We start from the raw sequence: 18434 nt of genomic DNA, 5'->3' as shown, positions 1-18434 counted from the left end.
TCTTCACCATAGTGGAGTTGGGAGTGTGACTGTTTGAGGTTGTGGACTGGTGTCTTTTATACTGATAACAAGTTCAAACAGGTGCCATTAATACAGGTAATGAGTGGAGGACAGAGGAGCCTCTTAAAGAAGAAGATACAGGTCTGTGAGAGCCAGAAATCTTGCTTGTTTGTAGGTGACCAAATACTTATTTTCCACCATAATTTGCAAATAAATTCTTTCCGAATCAGACAATGTGATTGTCTGGATTTGTTTCCACATTTTGTCTCTCATAGTTAAGGTATACCCATGATGGCAAGATGGGAGAACTTGCACAATTGGTGGCTGACTAAATACTTTTTTTCCCTATTGTATCAAGAACGGTCACAAATGCAATACTTATTTTCTAATCTGGGAAACATCAGAGACAACAGAACATCAGTCAGCACTGTAATCATACACCTGCTACTCCTCTTTATCCCTGGGGGGCCACACATGCAAGGAACTAATCTTTTCATATGCAGCTTTTTGGCTTCGGCAGCAACCTCTACACAGGGGAGTGGCAGTGGATCAGAGGTCAGTTTTATAATAGCAGATATATGGTGAAGGCTCAGTCTGTCTTCTTTGTTTTTGTAAGGTAGATATTAACCAAAAAAACATATTTCTTATTTTGTTTTCAGTATAGTAAACAAGTAGCTCAGTGACAGGACTCAGGAGGGCAAGAAATTAGAATGGACAGGCACACACACATGAAATTGACTCTCACAGTGACACTGACAGTTGCACGACATGTCCCCTCCTGAGTCACAGCAACGGTCTCTCTCCATGCCAGGTTGTCCCTTCTGTCTACTCCAGTCCAAACAGCACTGACAGTCCGGTTCCCGGCTTGCCTTGCTCCCATCTTGCAGCCCTGCACACGAGGCTCAGGCTGCTCCGCTCGGCTACCTCACCATCGCCCCCCGCCAGCGCCTCCTGAACACACTGTAACAGGCATTCAAATTATGTTAGCCAGCTCTGAACCGGCACTGCGCATGCGCAGTTAGAGCCTAGCGTCACAGACATATTTTTTTACTGGCAACCTTTTCCTGTCACTGCCATTTACTGGCAGGAGAAAGGGTGCCTGTTTTTTACTGGCTGCCAGTAAAAATACTGACGGTTGGCAACACTGATTACTGTTAGTCTACTCACTATGAATAAATATCTCAATAGTGAATGAGTTAATAGGTTGATAGGCTAAATCTTTTTTTTTTTCTTGGCAGAAGGTGTAGATGAACTAGAATGTGAGATATTGGAGTGCGAATTTTGTGGGAAAACAGGATATTCAAACACGTTCCCGAGGTCAAAGAGGTTCTGTTCTTTGTCATGTTCAAAAAGGTAATTAGCATTGTTATAAAGGACTCAAGCTGGCAAAAACATTTTAATTTGGGCAGGGTTATCCTGAAAAGTTTATGCAGCTGAAAAAGTATGTTTAAACATTATGGCTAAAGGGAGTTCCAGTTTTCAAAAGAACACAAGCTGCTGAAAAGCCAAGTGGATTATAATAACAAATGCAGTACTGTGAGACCCCTTTCACACTAAAGCATTGCTAAAACAGCGCTAAAGAGGCGGTCGTTTTTGCAGTGCTTTTAGCTGCGATTTTGTGGTGCTTTCTGGGTGCTAGTGGGCGTTTTTTTAAGGTCACGTGACAAAATGTCACAAAGATCCTAAAAACACTTGTTTAAGGCGGGAAAGTTTTTGGAACGCTTATTACAGCACACCAAATCCGCCCCAAAGATGCTGCTTGCAGGACTTTTTCTAACGTCCCGCAAGCACACCGCCCAAGTGTAAAAGCACTCATGCAAATGAATGCGAGGCAGTTTTTAGGCACTATTTCTAGCACTGAAACGCCTGAAAATTACCTCAGTGTGAAAGGGGTCTTAGAGCGGCTATTTTATCACTTGGTTCTGGGACAGTAAAAACATGAGAGACTCAACTTCCCCCTTACCCATAAGATGCTAATGCAGGGGTGTACACATGCAAAAATGATACGCCCTATCACATTCGGCGGGCAGTACCGCCACTGAACACGACCCATTCAAACAAATGATGCCACACTGCAACCATGTGTAGAGCATGTGGTTGTGGCGCAGTGGGTCAACATTTTGAGGTTTGAAACAAACATTGAGGAGACTATATATCTTCACATATGATATAGTATATGTCAAATGCTGCTGGCATTCAATCCATTGCAGATTGCTTTTCAGGGGAGTGGAAAACTGTGCTGCTAGTGTAGTTTATTAGAATTCTGGACAGGTGCCGTTTACTGCAACTGCTTTGTAGGATTGGCTTGTATAGAGCAGTGTTTCTCAGCCTTTTTTCAGTCTAAGCAGCCTTTAAAATTCTGCACCCCAATAGTTTTACATAATGCAGCAGCAGCAGCATTCACACACATAGGACACCCAACATTGGAGGCAATTTATTCCTCCACCTTTTCACACTGCAACTGACCAGCATTCTAGTGTTTCTCTCCATTTCTCTGCTAACAGGACCCCAGTGCTGACAGAGAAGGGCAGGGGAGGGCTGAACAAGGATGCTGTGCAGGTGCCCAATGAATTCTCAACAGATGATGTCATTGGTTGTTAGAATGCCAGTGGCCTGTCCACATGGTGCCCAAGGGCATAATACTGCTCAATAAAACATGTGGCTTTGAGTAACAAAAAACCTGCTTGCTTGCAATTTTTGGGCACCCTGGTGAAAAAAGACTGGCATTGAGAATTGAGTTTGTTAGAGCGTACAGTATATTCATTGGGGCAGTAAAAGTGCCCACTCTCGATTAGCTTTTTTATTTTTTAGTACTTATTCTTATGCCGCGTACACACGATCGGTTCGTCTGATGAAAACGGACTGATGGACCGTTTTCATCAGACGAACCGATCGTGTGTGGGTCCCATCAGTTCTTTTCCCATTGATGAAAAAACGTAGAACCTGTTTTAAAATTATCTGATGGTTAAAAAACTGATAGAAAAAAACGATCGTCTGTGGGGAAATCCATTGGTTAAAAATCAACGCATGCTCAGAATCAAGTCGACGCATGCGCAGAAGCATTGAACTTCATTTTTCTCTGCACGTTGTGTTTTACGTCACCGCGTTCTGACACGATCGTTTTTTATATCTGATGGTGTGTAGGCAAGACTGATGAAAGTCAGCTTCATCGGATATCTGATGAAAAAATCCATCAGACCGTTTTCATCGGATGAATCGATCGCGTGTACAGGGCAATAGAAAAGTTAGAATATAACCCGCAACATTTAGATAGCAGGGTCATGTAAACCAGTCAATTAATAGAATGATAGGAAAACTAAATCAACCAGTGTTTTGTGTGATAGCACAAGGATTCCTCAGCACAACAATCTATACCACAAGACTACAATTTGCATTATATATTGTAGATGCTAATGGACTATGAGTCACTGTCCAAATCAACTCCTAATTGGGATGTTTTTTCTGCTTAAGTGGCAGTGGTGGGTAACAGATAAGACAATACCGTAGGAGTAAACTGTATGCTTATTACTTTTACAGTCATGGACAGGCAGGAAATTATGCCATTAGATCCATGGAGTAACCAATGGTAGAGCGAGTTAAGGGAGTGAGCATCATTAGTCCCAGGATGTTACCACTTCTAGACCCAAGGATTGATGATAACTAAATCTAAGCACTGTCAGCATTTACACTATACCTATTCCAACGCCAACAACAACCCTTACTTAAAAGGGCGGTTCCTTTAAATGCATTCTATTAAAAGTGTGAAGGTTCACAAATATGCAACAATGATAAAACAAACTAAAATTTGTTGAATTTATTCATAAAGCAAATTCAACACTGATAAAGCAAACTAAAGACATGTCATATGTATCTAGAAAAGCAAATTCTACATTATTTTTGAACAGTGTCACCGTTCTGGTCAAAAGAAAAAAAAATTCAATTTGGTAGAACACATTTATTGTATCTCCCAAGTGAAGACTGTAAATACATTTGATGTTCATGTCCCTGTATTCTATAGATGCATTAAGCTACAATTTTCTTCTAGGTACAATTGTAATGGAACAAAACGTCTTGGACACTACAAGGCTGAAAAAAGCAGTAGATGGAGTAGAAAGATGGAAGGAAATATAGGGAGGCATAGTAGGCGTTCCCACAGCTCTGGAGGGTCAGTCCGAGAGCACTACCTAAGACAGGTTTGTAGGGAGCAATAATTGCAGTGAGTTACACTATATATTTGATTTGGCTCTAACATTTAGCATTATATCAATGAATTGCAGTTGCCTAGTACCTATGCATGCAGTGAAGAAGCCTTAGAGGATTTCCAAGAAGATTCTCTTCCCGCCCCTATGACCACACGGCTACGTCGACAGAGTGAGAGAGAGCAGGAATTACGCCTTCTTCAAGCAAGACATTTGCCCTCACCTTCTCTGATGTCACCGGATACTCAAACAGAGCCATCGCTATGGACAGTTGAAGATGTATGGGCTTTCATACATTCTTTACCAGGTAATTCTGAGGTCCTACGTCCTTGAATGAGATATGTACAGCATATACTATGATATATTGCTAGATTATACTGGTGTCTTCAGACAGCTTTTCATGGTATTTCTCAACTGACATGTGTGCAGAAGACTTGCGGATTTATTAATTGCAAAGGAAAATTGAACTCACTTTTTTTCGATTCAGTAAAGAACCTGAGCTTGATTACTGGCCTGCCCATAGTCTTCTGATTTGACAGTGAAAGGGGATTACTACAATAATGAGGTCATCTTCACTCAACCCAGATGGTGTTATTTTCTTCCCTGCAACCATGGTGGGGCACGGGAGCCATCTCTGCCAGGAGAACACACGATTATTGCTGGCAGCTGTAGCCACTGGCAATAATCGCATTAAAAATCTGACTTGCTGGTTGTACCCAAGTTGATCAATTGGGTACAATCAGCTGGCCCATACATGGTTTGAATCTCGGCCAGTTCCTGCTGATTCAAATTGTCTATGGCTGGCTTCAGTCTGCTCTCTTTAATGTCAGCAAACAATCAGTTTCCAGGTGAACAGCACCTTAAAAGCAGTAGAGCCTTATTAGGTTACCAAGTTACCACTCCCTGACCCAGTCCAAGTCTCATTGTGCAAGAGATTACAGAAAGTCATTATAAAGACAGATAAAGCCATCCCTGCCTGGAGAAGATAGTGATTAGTGCTAGGGGCTAGAGCAGCCGCTAGTGATAATTGCAAGTAAATCCGTCAGGCTGGTCGTATCTATCGATCGATCAACTTTGTACATTCAGCCTGCCTATACACGGTTCGAATCTCGGCTGGTTCCTGGTGAACTGGCCATAATTTGAACAGTCTATGGCTGGCCTTAAGCTTTGATGCTTCCGCTTATGTGTGATTGTTAAAGGTATTGACATATGATGAACATTTTTTTTTTTTCACAGGAGGACTTTTTTTTATAAATCTTAATTCAGTTAGTTCAACGAGTTACAAAGTTAAATGTAAATAGCACCTTGAAAAGTTTACTTTAATTTGAGGTTTATGTCAGAGGTTTAAATTACTCACGCACTTAATATATTCCTCTTTGTTTTAAAGTCTCAGATGGCAAGCTAAAGGTGTCCATGGCCAGGGCAGGACTTAGGGTGGTGGGGGCCCCTGGGCTTGAGTGTTGAAGGGGCCCCCTGGAGCCAAGAGTTGGGGGGGGGGATCGAAGATGTTGAGCGAGGGGGCGAATTGAAGTTGTTGAGCGGGGGGGGGGCATTAAAGTTGTTGAGCGGGGGGGGTGCCTCTCACCTGTGCATGGAATGTGTCAGCTCTCTTCCCTTCAGCAGACATACCGCTCCGGTTCCTCCTGGGGGGGGGGTTGCAGTTGTTGAGTGGGGGGGAGTGCCTTTCACCTGTGCCGACAGCCGGGGCCACAGACTGTCATTAGCCCGGCTGTCAGCTTTCTTCCCTTCAGCAGCCACAGTCCTCCACACGCCGCTCCGGTTCCTCCTTTTTTTTTGAGCGGGGGGGTGCCTATCACCTGTGCCGACAGCCGGGGCCACAGACTGTCATTAGCCCGGCTGTCAGCTTTCTTCCCTTCAGCAGCCACAGTCCTCCACACGCCGCTCCGGTTCCTCCTTTTTTTTTGAGCGGGGGGGTGCCTATCACCTGTGCCGACAGCCGGGGCCACAGACTGTCATTAGCCCGGCTGTCAGCTTTCTTCCCTTCAGCAGCCACAGTCCTCCACACGCCGCTCCGGTTCCTCCTTTTTTTTTGAGCGGGGGGGTGCCTATCACCTGTGCCGACAGCCGGGGCCACAGACTGTCATTAGCCCGGCTGTCAGCTTTCTTCCCTTCAGCAGCCACAGTCCTCCACACACCGCTCCGGTTCCTCCTTTTTTTTTTTAAAGGGGGTTGCCATCCGGGGCCCCCTATTGGGCGGGGCCCATGGGCTTGAGCCCAGTCAAGCCCAATGGTAAGTCCGGCCCTGCCCATGGCAATTACAAAATGGTGTCCCCTCTTGATATTGGCTTTTTATATATGCCACAGAGACTGAAAAGAGAGGTAGAGGGGTCGAGCAAGACAGCCTGCCAGGGACATTTCACCACTGAAGTAAAGAAACAGAAGTCAGTAGTTGATTTAGCTCACCGGTGTCCATTCATAGCCAGATATTTCAGTTTTTGGTGGCCTAGCCTTTTAATGATTTTCAGAAGCTGATGCTGCAAGTTGGTTATTTCCTAACCCAGAGAAATGTAATAAGTAGTTAGTGCCCTAGTTCTAAGCCAGCAGAATAGTTCTGAGGATGGAATTTTCAGCAGCTGATTTAATCACTTGCTGAGTATGCATCTTCTTTATATTTAAATCCTTGCATTTGTTCCACTTTAGGCTGGTGCCATGACCACCCTGTTTCAGGGTGGAATAGAAAGATACTGCCCTATAGCCTAGGATGGCAAGGCACTCCCCCCTGCTTCTCCATTCTCTTCCCCCTTCTCTTCTACAAGCTAACAGGTGGACTCTAGGCTGCATTGTCCACTGTTAATGTACTTTCTTGTGAAGACCAGAAGTTCAGGGAAGCAGGACTGAGAGAGCAGGAGCCAGCAGCACTTTTGCAAACTGCAAGTGCTGGGGTAAGTGTTTTATAAATATAAAAAAAAGTTTATTTTATCGTGCTAGGTATGTTTATTGATCTATAAGACAATGAGGGTTTAATACTACTTTGAGGTAAACTCATTTTATGTGTGGCAAGCACTCCGTGGGAACAGCGCTGTGGTGCTTTTCTAATGTTTCACATGAGCCCTGTGAATTGTCCCTACACCACCCTGGCCTGTGTGTGCACATGCCCAGGTCCCTAGTGCCATGCAGCTTACAGTTTGTCATGCTCACACACTTCTGCCTCTCATGCCTGCATCATAAGGTAATTAACCAGTGGTTCCTTGCAAGGATTACAGGATCAGCTCAACTGTGACCTGGTCACAAATGGCCATATAACCCCTTCTGCTCTTGTCCGTAGATGTCTGAAATTGGCGCAACCTGTGCCTAAATTTTCTGGACTCTCATAAGTCTCCAACCTGTCAACAAACCTAATGTCCCAAACCTGTGTTTTCCTGTGGGCACACAACACAACTAGCTTGTTTCTCTTCCCTTTGATCTGTCCACTGCACCTCAGTGATTTACCAAGGTTCTAGCCCCAAATGTTTGCTCTATTATGCACACAATGGTATCCCATTGTGGGCTACCTGAACAGCCTCTTGCTGAGAGAGCAGTTGGCTGTGACCCTGTCAGACAATGTCCGGAGGCCTGGTCAAACCCTTCAAAAGATTCAGTTGGATCCTGAACCTACATAAAATCAGCATTAGAACCAACTCAGATCTTCTCTTAGATACTGCTCAGTCCATAGTTCTTTCTCAAGGCAACTTCTGACTCGTGGTCCCCATGCTTAGACTCTGCATTCAAGGCATTGCCCAACTCTCTGCATTGCATAAGAGTTCTGAGTTTGATGGTGTCCTCCTCTGAGCCCCATCTGTTTAATTCCACTCCAGACAGTTGCAATTCAACTTTCTGGCTGTTTAGGCAAGGACAGTATCACCCCCTTAACAACATATTGAAGTACAAGCAAATTGAATATTCCTTCAATACGGAAGCTCTCGACAGTAAGTTCATAGAATCAGAATTCAATTGGACAGTGCTATGGCAGTCACATACATCAGTCATCGGGGTGACCAGAAGTCTCACAGCTCATTTTAAAGCAAACCAGTTTCTCACTTGGGCTGAGCTTCATGTTCCAGGCCTTTCCACCATGCATAATCCAGATGTGGACACAGCCTGCTGCCGGTACCATGCGACCGCTATAACCAATCACAGCAGGTCACATGACAGTTGTATACAATAGATGGCTTCCTTTCAAGCCATCCATTGTACACAATTGTGTTGCTAGCTGTGATTGGTCAATGTGATCACATGGTACAGACTGGGCCAATCACAGCCCATCTGATTAGCTCTGATCAATCACAGCTAATCACAACAAAAGAAACTGAATGAATCTATTTCATTTAGTAAAATGCTTGCATATAGTAATGCAATGCACTGTATTTGCAAATATAATGTGTAAGAAAAACAAAATACTGATCACTTCCCCAGAGTAGTACAATATTACTATGGTAACATTATATTGCTCTGGTCAAAGTGTGTTAAAAAATAAAAAATCTGTGTCCCTGATCACCGGCCGAACCCATTATATGATGGCACTGTACTGCACTATGTAACAAAGAAAAAAAATATATATATATATATATATTTATTTATATATTTTTTTCCCCCAAAAACTTATGAAAAATAATGACAACTTCAAAAACTTGCCATGCCCATTACTAAATACCTCAGACTGTCTACTTTCTAAAAAGGGGTCATTTGGGTGATATCTGTACTGTCTTGACATTTTTGGGCCTCAAAAAATTAGATAGGATTGATCAATTTTCACATATATACCATAGTTTGTGGACTCTATAATTTTCCTACAGACTAAATAATATGATTTGGGTTATTTTCACCGAAGAAATGTGTAAGAATGCATTCTGGCCTAAAATGACGAACAATTATTTATTTGCAAAATGTTACAACAGAAGTGAAGAAGAAACGTTTTTTTCAAAATGTTTGTATTTTTTGTTTATTTAGCAAAAAATAAAAAACACAGCAGTGATTAAATACCACCAAAAGAAAACTCTATTTGTGTGAACAAAATGATTAAAATTTAGTTTGGGTACAGTGTTGCATTTCCGCCCAATTGTCATTCAAAGTGCGACAGCTCTGAAAGGTGAAAATTGGCCTGGGCAGGAAAGGTGTAAAAGTGCCCTGTATTGAAGTGGTTAAAGCTGGAGATTGCGGTCACAGGATTGTAATTTAAAAACTGCATACAGGTGCCACACATTTGAGTACATCTTCACCTTTCTGCAACAACTTGGTATGTAACCCCAAGCTGTCAGTAGCAGAACCTTTAAGTTCTGTAAAATGCAAGGTAGGTACTCCATGAATCGGATTGTTTTTCCAGCACGTCCCTAAGATGCTTGATTGGATTGAGAGCTGGAGAATTTGGAGGCCAAGTCAAAACCTCAAACATATTGTGCTCTTCAAACCATTCTCAAACCATTTTTACAGTGTGTCAGGGTACATTATTCTGCTGCAAAAGGCCATTGCCATTAGGGTAAACCATTTCCATGAAGGCGTATACTTGGTTAGCAACAATGTTTAGGTAGGTGGTATGTGTAAAGTAACATCCACGTGAATGGCAGGACCGAAGGTTTCCCAGTAGAACATTGCCCAAAGCATCGCCTGCCTCTACTGGCTTGCCATCTTCCCATAGTGTATCCTGGTGCCATCTGTTCCCCAAGTGAGTAACGCACAGGCATCTGGTCCAAATAATGTAAAGGAAAACATAAATAATCAGACTAGGCCACCTTTTTCCATTGCTCAGAGAAAGTATGGGAAAACATGAACTTTGTCTGCACCAAGTAATGAAAATTTATGATTTTATTCAATACCAAAAATTCATAAAAAGCATCCATTAAAAACATAGGAAAAATATATAATCAAATCGGGAATTCTTCCATTGCTCCGTGGCCCAGTTCTGATGCTCACCTGCCCATTGTAGGTGCTTTTGGCTGGTCATTCTGTGACTACGCAGCCCCATACACAACAAACTGTGATGCCCATTTTTTTTCTACTTTCAACACATCAACTTCATGGGTGACAAGTTTACTTGCTGCCCAATATATCTTCATATGCCATTGTAACTAGATAATCAATGTTATTCATTTAAATTATGGCCGATCGGTGTAATTACACTTGCTGCATTGCTTCCCATACTTTCATACTGTAGCACTTCCAGAGGACAGCTGAAAATAAAAGAATGAAGTTACACTTGCAGAGTTACCCCAAATATGTGAAAAATATTTGTTTATTTTTAACAAAATTTAAATATTGAAATCTTGGCCTTGTTTGGGGGTGCTGCTTTGGCTTTTATGGTACTTATTTGCATACCTTTAGGCCTCATGCACACTGGTGTATGAATTTATGCTTCCAATATGCTGTCTTTTTTCTTGCCTCTATTTGCATATGTACACTGTGGCAAACAAGTATTTAGTCAGCCACCAATTGTGCAAGTTCTCCCACTTAAAAAGATGAGAGAGGCCTGTAATTGTCATCATAGGTATACCTCAACTATGAGAGACAAAATGTGGAAATAAATACAGACAATCACATTGTCTGATTCGGAAAGAATTTATTTGCAAATTATGGTGGAAAATAAGTATTTGGTCACCTACAAACAAGCAAGATTTCTGGCTCTCACAGACCTGTATCTTCTTCTTTAAGAGGCTCCTCTGTCCTCCACTCATTACCTGTATTAATGGCACCTGTTTGAACTTATCAGTATAAAAGACACCTGTCCACAACCTCAAACAGTCACACTCCAAACTCCACTATGGTGAAGACCAAAGAGCTGTCGAAGGACACCAGAAACAAAATTGTAGACCTGCACCAGGCTGGGAAGACTGAATCTGCAATAGGCAAGCAGCTTGGTGTGAAGATATCAACTGTGGGAGCAATAATTAGAAAATGGAAGACATACAAGACCACTGATAATCTCCCTCGATCTGGGGCTCCACACAAGATCTCCCCCCATGGGGTCAAAATGATCACAAGAACGGTGAGCAAAAATCCCAGAACCACACGGGGGACCTAGTGAATGGCCTGCAGAGTGCTGGGACCAACGGAACAAAGGCTACCATCAGTAACACACTATGCCATCAGGGACTCAGATCCTGCAGTGCCAGACGTGTCCCCCTGCTTAAGCCAGTACTCGTCCGGCCCCATCTGAGGTTTGCTAGAGAGCATTTGGATGATCCAGAAGGGGATTGGGAGAATGTCATATGGTCAGATGAAACCAAAGTAGAACTGTTTGATAGAAACACAACACATAGTGTTCGGAGGAGAGAGAATGCTGAGTTACAACCAAAGAACACCATATCTACTGTGAAGCATGGGGGTGGCAACATCATGCTTTGGGGCTGTTTCTCTGCAAAGGGACCAGGACAACTGATCCGTGTACATGAAAGAATGAATGGGGCCATGTATCGTGAGATTTTGAGTGGAAACCTCCTCCCATCAGCAAGGGCATTGAGGATGAAACCTAGCTGGGTCTTTCAGCATGACAATGATCCCAAACACACCGCCCGGGCAACAAAGCATTTCAAGGTCCTGGAGTGGCCTAGGCAGTCTCCAGATCTCAACCCCATAGAAAACCTTTGGAGGGAGTTAAAAGTTCGTATTCCCCAGCGACGGCCCCAAAACATCACTGCTCTAGAGGAGATCTGCATGGAGGAATGGGCCAACATACCAGCAACAGTGTGTGACAACCTTGTGAAGACTTACAGAAAACGTTTGACCTCTGTCATTGCTATCAAAGGATGTATAACAAAGTATTGAGATGAACCTTTGATATTGACCAAATACTTATTTTCCACCATAATTTGCAAATAAATTATTTCCAAATCAGACAATGTGGCTGTCTGGATTTGTTTTCACATTTTGTCTCTCATAGTTGAGGTATACCTATGATGACAATTACAGGCCTCTCTTTATCTTTTTAAGTGGGAGAACTTGCACAATTGGTGGCTGACTAAATCCTTTTTTGCCCCACTTGTATCGCATTGAATGTAAATGTAATCCAATGCCCAGATATTCTGGCCAGTAGAATGCATTTACATTCATGTGTGCATTTATATGCATAAGCTCCTGCTTTGGTGCCTTATTTTATGCCTTTAAACGCTTGGTGTGCATATAGAGCACATCATAAAGGCTGTGTTTAAAGGCATAAAACCCAAATATACTGTATGCCTGTAAAAGCAGCATTTATTATGCCATTGTGCCTAAGGCCTAAATGCCTGCCTATGTATATATTTAAATTCGGACATTTATTTGCATGTCTTCCTGTCATCTTCTTTCGATCTAGGATGCCATGATATCGCTGATGAATTTAGGACACAGGAGATTGATGGACAGGCACTTCTGTTACTAAAGGAAGACCATCTCATGAGTACCATGAATATTAAGCTAGGGCCAGCCCTGAAGATCTGTGCCCGCATTAATTCACTAAAGGATACGTAGTATACAGTGCAGCTGTACATTGTGCCTGAACTGTTAAAAAATGTCAGGTCTTGAAAGTAAGTTGTGCATAGTTTTGTAAACTTTGTACATATCATCATTGCAACCCTGCCACATTTATGACCCTATAGACATGTTTAAAAAAGCTTTAATATTTGACATAATGTGTAACATCGACAAGGTATGGCTGATAATAAGAAATAAGGAAAGTTGTTGCAGGTAGTACATTTCATAACTACATTTTTTCTTTTTTTTATAATTCACTTTGAATGGACTAGACTCTATTAGCAACAGACACAGGACAAGAGAGGAAAAGCCTCAGAAATTATATTATTGAAATGCACATGGCTCAAACAGATAGGCATTATATTTTATACCACTTGTGTTTCAGAAGTTTTTTTTTGTCTGCTACTGTATATGTGTCCAAGCGAAAACTTTATATTTAGACAATACAAAGGCCAGTCTACCTTGAAATGGTATTTCTATTTAGGGTGCATGCCAGAACTCATTTATGACTTAGGTAGTTACACAAGATATCTTCATTTAGATGCTTCATAGTTGATGCTTTAGGGCCCCTTTCACACTGGGGCGGGAGCGGTATCGGCAGTAAAGCTTTACTGCCAATTTCGCAGGGATATTTACCCCCCCCGCTAGCAGCCGAGAAAGGGTTAAAAACCACAGCAAAGCGCCTCTGCAAAGGCGCTTTGCCGGCTGTATAGCCGCGGTGTCCCATTGATTTCAATGGGCAGGAGCGGTGGAGGAGTGGTTTACACACTGCTCCTTCACCGCTCCAAAGATGCGGCTAGCAGGACTTTTTTTTACTGTCCTGCTAGCGCACCGCTCCATTGTGAAGGCCGTCAGGGCTTTTACACTGGAGACACAGCAGTGGCTGTTTCAGGTGGGTTTGCAGGCGCTATTTTTAGTGCAATAAAGCCTGGAAAACGACCCAGTGTGAAAGGGGTCTTATAGATTTTACATTATAGAGAATGTAGTGAGAGGAGTGTAACCTTTCCCTCCGCTGCGTTGAGAAGGGGGGGGGGGGGACAAGAAATCTCTATTGAATAGAAGAGATTGTTTTAAATATAAGAAGCTAGTGGTGGGTCATCTAATGTCCACCTGTATTTGAGGTTTCACTTTTTAGTATGGCTGCTGTTATTTTATATCTGTAATATATTCATAAGCTTTGTGTATTTTTATTGCACTTAAGAAGCCTGTAGCTTTCCCTTTGTTGTTGAAGTGTAAGCTCTGGTACTTGCTAGATGTTAAGTCATGCTGGAGCTCGTATTTCAACAGCAATTGTGGGGATAACAGGTTGACTACCCCCTTGCACTTTAAGCTATTACAAAAATATATTTATCTACATTTAGATAACAATATCCTGTGATTATTGGAAATATTTGCTTGTGTTTGACAAGCAGCCATTACACACGGTATAGTTTTATGGAGAGGGACATTTATACTTTAAACAGTAACTATTAAAAAATAGCCAAAGGCTGGCTATAAGAGGACAGTTTTTTTTACCAAGAATAACAGGCCCATTCTCAGATATATCACCATGCCTGCTGGATCCACTAAAATCACCTCTCTGACTTTACTGATGGGTTTTAACAGTGCGCAGAGGAAAGACTTGTTTTCTTATCTTCATATAAAATGCAGCATGACATCAAGATTTTTCTTACAAGCACTTTCAATTGTCAAAACACTAATATCTCTTCCCAAAGCCCTACACAATCCAATTGCATCCTGATCATTTTAAACCAGGCTTCATTTGGGTGAATTACTTGCTGAGATCAGTTTGTGTATTACCTTAGAAAGAAAAAAGAGATATTCCTATATGTTACATATTAACTACCGTGATACATGGCAATTCTTTTTCATGTTGACTTCAGATATTAAAGGGTGACTGCACCAAATGTATTCGAAATTAAGTAAAGCATGAACAGAGTGTATGGAGCCTTGGACTTTTCATTCTTCCCCCCTCACCCCTGTGCGGTGGCACACATCGGCACCGCACGTCACCTCTCTCCATGAGAAACTACACATCTTGTTATGCAATGCAATGTTAGCTCCTGTTTGGGCAGGTCTATGGGTGGTTTCAGTGAGACTAATGTCACCGCCCATACTATGAAAATTGTGGTGGATTGAGAAAGGTAAGCCAAGCATTATCTGCCTGTGCAGAACCCCCCCCCCCCAAATTAAAGCATCTGATTCTTCTAAAAAAAACACCAATGAAAGCAAAATATTTTAATATTTTTACTCAAATGTCATTGGGAGACAAGCACAGGAATACAGAAGCAGGAGTAAGCAAAAGTGGACAAAACTGGGCAGGGATTTGTGAAGACAAGCATGTAGATTACATAAGCACCGCCCACTGTTCCTTTAGGCTGACATAATGAAGTCAGCAATCTAACAGGCAGGCCTACAAAGGGGTGGTGAGGGGACTGGTCACTCTGCAAAGGAGAGAGCAGGTAGGATTGTCTGGTCCCTTTCACAGAATATGAATGCAGAGCAGCTTCTGAATTAAGACTGGAATATACCAAGAGAATGGTGCTGCTGCAAGGGAAATGGAGATATTATTCATAGTTCTAAGATTGCCTAAAATCATGCCAAAAATTGATTTATCTCGGAGAGGAGCTTTAAATAGATATCAAAGAGCCAGGTCAAATGTTTTTTATGAAAAGAGGCTGCCCTTCAAATAGACAATTACCTTCAAAAAGTATATTGAATACTATTGCAATATTATTGTATATACAGGATATGGGGAAAAAACAAGGTTACTTATAGATATTACATTTTATTAACAAATAATACTGACTATACATTTTTACAAAGATTTATGTGCAGGTTTCTATATGGTGAGAGAGACTGTATTAGAACAGAATATATTAGAATACATAACCAAATCCTATCCAATGTTCAATATTCAGTGTTATGTGTAATAAGCTTGTGAAAATGTCTAAATCGCACTTCTTTGCTGTTCTGTGCAGAGTTATATACATAAGCTAAAACTGCAGTGTTGCCTTGAAAATCAGCTCTTGTGTTAATTGGGATGGACGGTGAGAAATGTATTTCTACATAACTGAATCAATAGGTTACTAAGTAAGCGAAATGTGCAGACTTGATTTACCGGTTTCTCAGATTTGTGTACTAATGTATGATGTCACAAGGAAGAAAGCACACATTATTTTTCCACAAAACAAACTACAATCTACAAATAGGCACACTGCTGTATATAGAGAGCTTGCAAAGCCTTGTACATTTTTTATATATGGCTTCAGAAGATGCCATCTGATCTTTATCCAAGTCATAATATTAAAAGATCAATCTTATTTAACAAACATACATTGCGCCATTGTTGAGCACATGGTTTAAACCAGGCATGTCAAAATCAGATAAAACAGAGGACCAAAGGAGGCCACGTTATGACTACTAAAACCTGCACCTGCTAAATTCCAGAAATTGATTATGTCGCTTGAGAATTTAAAGTGATGGTTCCATAGTTAATCTGGTTGAAAAAAGACACAAGTCAATCCAGTTCAACCACCAAACAAAAACTAGAAAATGCGTGGGAATGCTGAATTTCTAAGCCCACATCAAAGCCATTCACCATAACCACTACACTATCTTTAGGACATACAATCAGTGTTCCTTCAGTACTTATAAAGCCTCTCTTTGATCATTAAAGGGGTTGTAAAGGTAAAACAATTTTTCCCTAAATAGCTTCCTTTACCGTAGTGCAGTCCTCTTTCACTTACCTACGATTTTGCTGTTAAATGTCCTTATTTCTTCTGAGAAATCCTCACTTCCTGTTCTTCTGTCTGTAACTACACACAGTAATGCAAGGCTTTCTCCCTGGTGTGGAGAAAGCCTCTTGAGGGGGAAGGGGGCAAGCAGGATGCTTACTAACACACAGCTCTTTTCTCTATCTGGAAAGTAGAGAATGTCCTGACTTGCCTGCTCGCCCCCTCCCCCCTCAAGAGGTTTTCTCCACACCAGGTAAGTGAAGGAGGACTGCACTGAGGTAAAGGAAGCTATTTAGGGAAACAAAATACCGTTACAACCCCTTTAATCCTCACACCTAATGATTTTGAGAACCCTTCAAACAATCCTTAATAAATTCACCACAGTACATGCTATCGAAACAGCGACTTCACCGTTAAAGACACACGGCCTCTGTGAACGTATCGGTATAAAATTTATGTTGATAAACTCAAAATTGTGGGCATGTCAGCGATTTAAAAAAGAAGTTCTTGTGTGCGTTTCGCTGGGAAATCGGAACATTTTTATACAGGACAGTCAATGGAAGAAAGTGTAGATCTCTTGTAATTTGGAAGCTCAACCAGCCAAAAGTAAAAGGCGTATCACAAAACTGAGCACATTGCCTGAAACCAGAAAAAAATACCCTAATTTTATAGTATGACAAGTAGATCTTGTGAGTGTGAGAGCAATTTGTTCCCTCTCTATAAAGATAATTTTTTTAAAGCTCTCTGCTCTAGCGATGACATCATCTACTCTAAACAGCTCCATAGAAACACTGTATAATTGATAACATTTTCTGAAAAACTCACTAAACAAACTGCTTTTTCACAAAAACTGTAAAAGATATCAAACTGAAAAGATATAGCTGAATATTTTGTGAACATTTTTAAGTTTGTTTGGTGTCTGTAGGTGAAAGTATGAAAGAGCTGAAACTTTTTGTAGCGGGAGAATGTTTTAAGGATTTGAAGCATGCTCTCATTGACTTCAATGTTAAAAAAAGTGTCTAAAAGCTTAATATTTTAAAAAGTATAAATAGTAGAAAAAAAGATGAAGACGTCCCATTATAAGCCGAAAGAGCTGAACATTTTAAAAGTTGAATGGTCTCAATAGCTCAAAGTATGCAGAAGTTACGCAGAGCCAAAAAACTTACGGAATAATAAAATTTAAATTAAGAATAATAAAAAACGAATAACAATACTGGGAATGCTATAGAGCATTCCCACTAATAAAGAAAACCAACACACTTAAATAGAACATTTCCAAAAACGCTATTGACAAATGTAAAACAATAGGGCCTCATGCACACTGGATGTTATTAAAACGCCAGTAGTGTAAGCTGTGGCTGTAGAATGAGTTTTGCAGTAGGTTTTTCAGCGTTTTTTAGCCTTTTTTTAGCAAAACTTTACTTCCACAAAAGCTTATGGCTCAAAAATGCTTTTATCAGAGTGTTTTTTTAGCTGAAAAACTCCTCTTAGGTCTCATGCACACTGCACGTAATAAAAACACCAGTAGTGTTATGCCGCATACACACGACCGTTTTTAACGGTCTAGAAAAAACAACGTTTTTTTCAACCCGATTATTGTTAAGCCGGCCTTGCCTACACACGATCGTGGAAAAAAAATGCTCTAGCAAAGCGCAGTGACGTACAACACGTACGACGGCACTATAAAGGGGAAGTACCATTCGGATGGCACCACCCTCGGGGCTGCTTTTGCTGATTTTGTGTTAGTAAAACTTTGGTGAGAGACGATTCGCGCTTTTCAGTCTGTTACAGCGTGATGAATGTGCTATCTCCGATACGAACGGTAGTTTTACCAGAACGAGCGCTCCCGTCTCATAACTTGCTTCTGAGCTTGCGCGTTTTTTTTCACGTTGTTAAAGCCCACACACGACAATTTTTTACAACGTTAAAAACGACGCGAAAATTTAGAGCATGTTCTAAATTTTTAAAGGACATTTTTTACGTCGCGAAAAATGCTCTGGAGCCCACACACGATCGTTTTTAATGACATTAAAAAAAAAATCATTTTTTGAATTGCGAA

At 41.3% G+C, this 18434-nt stretch overlaps 1 protein-coding gene across 2 annotated transcripts in view; it reads left to right on the top strand.

Moving 5' to 3' along the window:
• Nucleotides 1-13330, top strand: part of PHC3 (polyhomeotic homolog 3) — a 146169-nt gene extending 132839 nt beyond the window's left edge. Inside the window, exons 12-15 of one of the 2 annotated variants that reach the window (XM_040349330.1) lie at nt 1239-1353; nt 4046-4193; nt 4278-4506; nt 12481-13330. In XM_040349330.1, the coding sequence (XP_040205264.1) occupies nt 1239-1353; nt 4046-4193; nt 4278-4506; nt 12481-12635 (647 nt within the window). In that variant the 3' untranslated portion in view covers nt 12636-13330. Of the gene's footprint in view, nt 1-1238; nt 1354-4045; nt 4194-4277; nt 4507-12480 lie in introns of those variants that run through there. The other variant, XM_040349331.1, reaches the window with a different exon arrangement.
• Nucleotides 13331-18434: the final 5104 nt, after the last annotated feature.

The sequence above is a fragment of the Rana temporaria genome, chromosome 4, assembly GCF_905171775.1.
Source record: "Rana temporaria chromosome 4, aRanTem1.1, whole genome shotgun sequence".
Lineage (NCBI taxonomy): Eukaryota > Metazoa > Chordata > Amphibia > Anura > Ranidae > Rana > Rana temporaria.
This window is presented reverse-complemented; position numbering and strand designations above follow the sequence as displayed.